This window comes from Diaphorina citri, unplaced genomic scaffold (assembly GCF_000475195.1).
Source record: "Diaphorina citri unplaced genomic scaffold, Diaci psyllid genome assembly version 1.1 scaffold1186, whole genome shotgun sequence".
Classification (NCBI taxonomy): domain Eukaryota; kingdom Metazoa; phylum Arthropoda; class Insecta; order Hemiptera; family Psyllidae; genus Diaphorina; species Diaphorina citri.
The window spans coordinates 133,985-142,231 of NW_007378615.1; the positions used below are offsets into that span (position 1 = coordinate 133,985).

Genomic DNA, 8,247 nt, shown 5'->3' on the forward strand with positions numbered 1-8,247 from the left:
TTCTCTCCCTCTCTCTCTTTCTTCTCGTTTGTTGGAGACTCTTGATTAGTTTTGTATAACAACTTTTGCTTCTACCTTCTCTTACCCTTGTCCTCCCTCTCTCTCCTCTTCTCTCTTTTTATTTATATCTTTCTTCTTCACTTTTTTTCTCTTCTTCCTTTTCTTATGTATGTGTGAGCAAGTTTAACTATGTTCCTTTCACCCTCTTCCCTCTCTTCTTCTGTCTAACTTTCTTCTCCCCCTTCTCTTCTCCTTCTTTTTTTTTGCATCCTCCACTTATTTCATACAATCTTCCTCTACTAACCTTCTTCTTTTACTTTTTTTTTTTTTTTTTTTTTTTCTTCTTCCTTATTCTCCCTCTCCTCTCCTCCTCCTTATTCTATTTTATAGTATTTAATTCTACTTACCTCTAAGTCATATTTAATGCATTATTTTAAATAATTTTATCTTGTAAAATTTCTTATTAATGTTTGTATTATTATTAATTATTTAATATTATACGTAATTTTTTTTTACTTATTATTAAATTCATAGAAAGACACAAGTTCTAAGTCATATTTCGTTTGAGTTGTCGTTAACTCCTTAAAGTTCGTTTTTGACGTTTTTGCTGTAGTCAATATCCATTAATTTTATATCAGATATTCTATATTATTATACGCATTGTAAATTTTTAATATTCAATTTGAAGCAAAGTCTGAGAAGTTAACATACTCGGAGGAACCAAGTTCAGCTTATAGTAACGGGTCGCTCATTCGCGTTTCAGTAGGGTTTTGAGTTGTGGCTTGTAGGAGGTGACTGCTGGTGAATAGAGTGGGCCATTGTGGGACATAGAAGAGTCATCGCATCTGTCCCACCAGAAGTAGACGTTGTAGGGGCATGAACGAGGGGTGTGTGTCAAGGCGCCCGGCGATGACTTGCCTTCTATCCCGCAAGCCTAAAAGAGCCTTCTAAAGCCTCCATCTTTAGCCAGCCCTAGTTTTGTCACTCCCAAACTGGTCACCGCGCCTAGTGCCACCTAAACCATTTACTTACGCCGCTGGCAGCGGGGGACTTTTTATATCCCATCTTTTCGTTCTCCAATATCGGCCAGTGTGTATTGGCTTGGCGCAGGAGGGGCTCATCTCATGCCGCTGTGCCTACTGGAGACACTGCGATTGCCGATGCCGGCAAGTAACTTTCGCATTAACAAGCTAAAACCACCGCGCATCAGGGACTGCCGACTTTCTGGTTTGGATGCTTTTAATGTTTCTGAGAGATTGAGGAGATAGTATAAAAGAATCCAGAATGGTTACCCATAACATATAAATAGACGACATTAAAGCGACCAATATACAGAAGGATACTACCCACGCCGTCCCATATCGCTCTCTTATTTGACAATGACAGAGCATTTGATAGAGTGCGCAAGATTTCGATATTGAAAGTTAACATTACAGTTGACTTTGGTGGGTTTATATTTGTCTGCAAGTACCACTCTAGGCGATCTGCCTCGGTGGCGTAGCGATTAAAACGCTCGCCCGGATAGGGGGAGGTCGTGGGTTCGGTTCTCCCCCAAGGCGGAGGATTTTTCCCCTAAATAATTTGATAACAACTCACTTGGAATCAAAAACTTTCAAAATTGAATGTGTTTTATGTTTTAAGGCCCGTTCTCACTTGCCGTTCGGAAAAAATCGTGTCCTGTGTAGTGGGAACACCAATTTTTTTTAATTACATTATGTATAGGGCATTCGGAAAAAATCGGATGAAACTCACAAGCGGGAACGAGCCTCAACTTCTAAAATAAATTTCATTTTAAAAGTACAATAACCTCATTTTGGAGAAAGAAAATCATGGGCATATTAGGCAGTTTTGTTTCTCATGCGCCCATGTTTCGCTAACAAAACAAACCTTCGCAAAAAGTACTCACTCACTTTTTCATCCCATTTTTCGTCCCCCCTCTTCATTTTTCGTCCCTCTCCTATTTTGTCCCCACTCCATGTTTCGTCCCCTCCTTTTCTCTTACCCCCTTCTACCTTTCTCGTCCCTTCCTCATTTCTTGTCCCCTCTATTTTTCGTCCTCATTTTTCGCCCCCTCCCCCCCTCCTCTCATGTTTCAAAATGAGCATTTAATATTCATTAACTTCCCGTACTAGTAAATTCCCTTTGATGTTCATCTATCTCCCGGACTAAAGTCCCTGTCCTGTATCCCTACGTAATAACTGCATAATACATACGTGGCCGACATTCCCGTGAATAGGGCAAGTGGGCCAATTGTCATGTATGTGTGATTGTGTGTGTGGTGGGTGTGTGATGGGTGTATGTGTGATGGGTGTGTGTGGTGGGTGTGGGTGTGTGTGGTGGGTGGTGTGTGACTTTCAATTTGTTTTAACAAGAGTGTGTAAACTCAAATTGGAATTGGTATCGGTTTACAATACTGTGGTACCTTTGCGCCACTATGGGATGAATCCACCATTTTCTTTTCTTCTTTCGTTGCCGATTGTACCAGTACATAACCATCAACGTATTCACGTCCATCACCTCCAAACACTTTTTAACCAATTGTCGGACCCTGTAAAAAACGTACTAGGGTAGGTGTACCAATTTTTGGACAATGTAGAAAAAGTCCTAGTAATATTGAACTCCATATCGGGAAGCTCGACATTCAATTAAAGCATTCGAACAACCTAATTCAGAGGAAGTAACCCAAAATTAGAGTTCGTCCACCTTAAACTTGTGGCACCCTGTCACTCAGTGTAGTGTTATCCCGATGGGCGACCATCTGGGCTGGACAATCGCGTGCTGACTTTTTTCTGCCCCATGTCCGCCACTTACCCTCAGACAGTCTGACAGCAGGTTCAAGCTTCTTCTTGTCAGACGGTCTGAGAGCGAGTGGCTGGCCCCAGGCTATTTGAGGTCAACGTCACCGAATAGAGGGTGAAACCCAATTCACGAGAAGACCTCAGGCAGGAAACCCAATTCACGAGAAGACCTCAGGCAGGAAACCCAATTTACGGGAAGACCTCAGGCAGGAAACCCAATTCACGGGAAGACCTCAGGCAGGAAACCCAATTCACGAGAAGACCTCAGGCAGGAAACCCAATTCACGAGAAGACCCCAGGCAGGAAACCCAATTCACGAGAAGACCTCAGGCAGGAAACCCAATTCACGAGAAGACCCCAGGCAGGAAACCCAATTCACGAGAAGACCTCAGGCAGGAAACCCAATTCACGAGAAGACCCCAGGCAGGAAACCCAATTCACGAGAAGACCTCAGGCAGGAAACCCAATTCACGAGAAGACCCCAGGCAGGAAACCCAATTCACGAGAAGACCTCAGGCAGGAAACCCAATTCACGAGAAGACCCCAGGCAGGAAACCCAATTCACGAGAAGACCTCAGGCAGGAAACCCAATTCACGAGAAGACCCCAGGCAGGAAACCCAATTCACGAGAAGACCTCAGGCAGGAAACCCAATTCACGAGAAGACCCCAGGCAGGAAACCCAATTCACGAGAAGACCTCAGGCAGGAAACCACACAAGATCAAAGAAAAACCCTTGATAACGCAAGTTTGGTGCCATTGCACGAAGTTCTCGACCTTTCTAAAGAAACCTTTGTTGAAATTCTCGTCAGAGACCATTTAACAAACACACATCAAGAACAAAGAATCACTCATAGTGAACTGATAGATGAAGTTCTGACAGTTGTAGGTGCGGGGTACGATACCACGAAAACAACAAACTCGTTGACTCTGATCATGCTCGCCCTTCATCCAAAAATTCAACAAGAGGTAAGTGTCCAACTTGTGTGACCTAGTTGTTAAGAGCCCTAGCTCTCAACTCGGAGATGCTGGGTTCAAATCCCGGCCGGGGTGGAAATTTTTTAACGAAACTTTTCCTTTCTCGGATGGGTATAGAATTATAGATATAAAGCATTTCGAAAGAACCGTTTTCATTTACATAACAGGATCATGAAATTTGTTTCATCCTAATTTTCTCTCCATCTCTTCCCAGGTCTACGATGAGATCGTCCAAGTTCTCGGAGACGATCCCGAGACCGTCCCGACCTACGATCAAATCCAAGAGCTACACCTTCTTACTCGAGTTATCAAAGAAACGTTAAGACTATACCCTGCCGCACCCATCATAGGAAGACATATAACCAGCGAAATACAAGCAGATAAATATACAATACCCATTGGTAAGACCTAAGAAAATATGATAGAGAGTTAGAGAGTCTTTGTCATTTTCCAAAGGCTCTTTTTTTTTTTTTTTTTTTTTTTTTTTTTCTGATTCCGGCAAAAAAAAACGTTTCCGGCGTAGTGCTCTTAGAGCTCGTTCACACTACTGTTTAATTTTTAAACTACCTAGGCACTGAAAACTCTCTAGTGGTAATCAATTAGTCTATCTTATGTGATCAAAATGTGCTAGGGTAAGTGTATCAATTGTTGGACCATGTAACAAGTGTGCTAGGGTAAGTGAGCTAATTGTCGGACCCTGTAAAAAACGTGCTAGGTTAGGTGTACCAATTGTCGGACCCTGTAAAAAACGTACTAGGGTAGGTGTACCAATTTTTGGACAATGTAGAAAAAGTCCTAGTAATATTGAACTCTATATCGGGAAGCTCGACATTTAATTAAAGCATTCGAACAACCTAATTCAGAGGAAGTAACCCAAAATTGGAGTTCGTCCACCTTAAACTTGTGGCACCCTGTCACTCAGTGTAGTGGGACGACACCGAGGCGAATACAATAGTCCGTCCCTTATACCTTTTTTTATTACTATTGTAATAATAAAGGAAGGACGGACTAAAAAGAATAACGGTTGAACACAGGAAAACATACCCAAAGAGAGAGAGAGAGCAAGAGAGAGCGAGAGAGAAAGGAAGAGAGAGAAGGATAAAGGATGAGTTTGGGTCAGGAAAAACGAAAACAAAAGATATACGAGGATTAGAATGAGAGAGAAATAGAAAGAGGGAGCTGGGAGAGAGAGAGAGAGAAGGGGGGGACTAAATCTGCAATATCTTCACACAAGGAAGGAAAGAAAACAAGAAAAAGAAGCAGAAGAAGAAGCAGACGAAGAAGCAGAAGAAACAGAAGAAGAAGAAGCAGAAGAAACAGAAGATGAAGAAGCAGAAGAAGACGAAGAAGAAGAAGAAGAAGAAGCAGAAGAAACAGAAGAAGAAGTAGAAGCAGAAGAAGAAGAAGAAGCAGAAGAAGAAGAAGAAGAAGAAGAAGCAGAAGCAGAAGAAAATAACAAGAGAAGAGAAACAAACAGAAAAGAAGAGAACCCTACAGAAACGAAACTTTTACGTCATGAAGGTAATGCTAAACACAACCTTTCCGCTAAATTGATCGAATCAATCGAGTTTCAAGTTTTAACTCTAGGATTCCATAGTACTATGTGGAAGACTCTTTGTATCACCATCCGACCAAGTTTTTGGGCTGTTTTTCGGAGTTAAGAACTTCTAATAATTTTATTACCTAATTAGTAATTAGTTTTTTTTTCCCAGCGCAAGCCGGTCATTTCCAGCTCCACTAATATTTTCTTCATTGCATGTTGCATACCTAAATAGTTTCACGGCACTCATACAATTTTTACCCCCCCCCTAAAAACATTCACGTGCTGGGTGTGTCCCGTCACCCGTTCAAATACACGCCATCCTTCCTGTTGCTTAACACGCACGTAAAAGAAGAAGAAGCAGAAGCAGAAGAAGAAGCAGACGAAGAAGAAGCAGAAGAAGAAGAAGAGGAGGTAAAGAGGAGACAGACAATGGCTATAAAACATTGAATCTCCTGTTTCTCCTCCTGCTTTCCTTTCCGTTTTTTTTTTTTTTTTTCAAATCCTTCAATTCCCTACCTTCTTCGCCTTTTTCTCTCTTTCTCCTTCTTTTCTCCTTTTCCTTCTCCTCCTATTTCTCTTTCTCCTCTTTGCCCTACTTTTTCTACCTTCTCCTCCTCTTCCTTCTTCTCCTTCTTCTTCCTTTATTCCTCTACCTTCTCCACCTCTTTTCCGTTCTCTTTCTCCTCCTCTAGCTCTTCCCTCTCCTCTTTTTCTTTCTCCTCCTCTTTCTTCTCTCTTCTCCCCCTATTCCTCTACCTTCTCCACCTCTTTCTCCTTCTTCGTTTTCTCCTTTTCCTTCTCCTCCTATTTCTCTTTTTCCTCTTTCCCCTACTTTTTCTACCTTCTCCTCCTCCTTCTTCTTCTTCCTTTATTCCTCTACCTTCTCCACCTCTTTTCCCTTCTCTTTCTCCTTCTCCTCCTCTTTGTTCTTTTTCTCCTCTTTTTCCTTCTCCACCTTTCTCTTTCTCTTCCTTTTTTTCCTCCTTCTTCTCCTCTCCTCTTTCTCCTCCTCCTCTTCCCTCTCCTCTTTTTCTTTCTCCTCCTCTTTCTTCTCTCTTCTCCCCCTATTCCTCTACCTTCTCCACCTCTTTCTCCTTCTTCTTTTTCTCCTTTTCCTTCTCCTCCTATTTCTCTTTTTCCTCTTTCCCCTACTTTTTCTACCTTCTCCTCCTCCTCTTTCTTCTTCCTTTATTCCTCTACCTTCTCCACCTCTTGTCCCTTCTCTTTCTCCTTCTCCTCCTCTTTCTCCTTATCTTTCTCCTTCTCCTCCTCTTTCTTCTTCTTCTCCTATTTCTCTTTCTCCACTTTCCCCTAATTTTTCTACCTTCTCCTCCTCTTCCTCCTTCTTCTTCCTTTATTCCTCTACCTTCTCCTCCTCTTCTCCTTCTCCTCCTCTTCTTTCTCTTTTTCCTCTTTCCCCTACTTTTTCTACCTTCTCCTCCTCTTCCTCCTCCTCCTTCTTCTTCCTTTATTCCTCTACCTTCTCCACCTCTTTTCCCTTCTCTTTCTCCTTCTCTCATTCTTCCCTCTCCTCTTTCTCCTTCTCTTCCTCTTTCTCCTCATTCCCCTACTTTTTCTACCTTCTCCTCCTCTTTCTCCTTCTTCTCCTCCTCTTCCCTCTCCTCTTTCTTTCCCCTCCTATTTCTCCTTCTCCTCCTCTTTGTTCTTTTTCTCCTCTTTTGCCTTCTCCACCTTTCTCTTTCTCTTCCTTTTTTTCCTCCTTCTTCTCCTCTTCTCCCCTACCTTTCTCCTTCTCTTGCTCTTCCCTCTCCTCTTTCAAATTCTCCTCCTCTTCCTTCTCCTCTTCTCCCCTACCTTCTCCAATATTCCCTAATCCCCATTTCTCTTTTTCCTCTTTCCCCTACTTTTTCTACCTTCTCCTCCTCCTCTTTCTTCTTCCTTTATTCCTCTACCTTCTCCACCTCTTTGTTCTTTTTCTCCTCTTTTGCCTTCTCCACCTTTCTCTTCCTTTTTTTCCTCCTTCTTCTCCTCTTCTCCCCTACCTTCTCCAATATTCCCTAATCCCCCCTTCCAACATATAAAATGACCAAGCGAAGCAAAACTGTCTTGACCCGGGAGACCCTTGTGTTTTATTAGCATCACATAAACAGGGTAATATAAATATGTGAGATATATACAGGGTGTATCATGTAATTTATAATATATATATGTGAAGGAAAACAAACAGGGTGTAAAATGTAAAGAAGGAAATTCCGATTTCATTCAAGAAAGAAAGTACCTAATATGATAATGAAATTGATAGTACCTACTATGATATTATTACATAATTTGCCTAGGCATTTCATGATACCTAGGGATTTTATGAAATGATTACAGATTGCCGGTAACATATACAACCTGTATATTAAGCATTGTACAATATTTAGTGCCCATTACACGTGAAAGACGGTGCACTTTGATTGTAAATTTAATCCAAAATCTGGGGTTCTGGGACACCCGGTAAGGAGGGTAATATACAGCCCAATATTACACATGTAAGCGAAAACGTAATATTTTACTGAAAACCCTTGGAAAAATATTTTTTATATTCTAGAAATGTAAATCCTGCCAGGAGAAGGAAAGAGGAGAGAAGGAAGAGGAGAAGGAAAGAGGAGAGGAGGAGAAAGGACAAGAGGAGGTGAAGGAGTGCTAAAACGAGAGATTGGAAGAAAGAGAAAAAAAAAGAAGGAAGAGATAGGAAGAAGGAAAGAGGAGAAGGAGAAAAAGGAAAAAGAGGTAAGAAGGAAGAAGAGCAAGACAGGAGAAGAAGAAGAATAGAGAGAAAGGGGCAGAGAAAGAAGAAGGAAAGGAGAATAAGGCAAAGGAGAAGGAGACGAAGAAGGAGAAGAAGAAGAAGAAGAAGAAGAAGAAGAAGAAGAAGAAGGAGAACGAGAACGAGAAGAAGAAGGAGAAGAAGAAGAAGAAGAAGA

At 41.7% G+C, this 8,247-nt stretch overlaps 1 protein-coding gene across 1 annotated transcript; it reads left to right on the forward strand.

Annotated features, from left to right (window-relative positions):
• Nucleotides 1-1,124: 1,124 nt before the first annotated feature.
• Nucleotides 1,125-4,201, forward strand: LOC113469679. Its single transcript, XM_026827545.1, has 3 exons — nucleotides 1,125-1,166; nucleotides 2,911-3,765; nucleotides 3,989-4,201. The coding sequence occupies exons 1-3, from the start codon at nucleotides 1,125-1,127 to the stop codon at nucleotides 4,184-4,186; spliced, it is 1,095 nt and encodes a 364-aa protein (XP_026683346.1). The 3' UTR covers nucleotides 4,187-4,201.
• The last annotated feature ends 4,046 nt before the right edge of the window (nucleotides 4,202-8,247 follow it).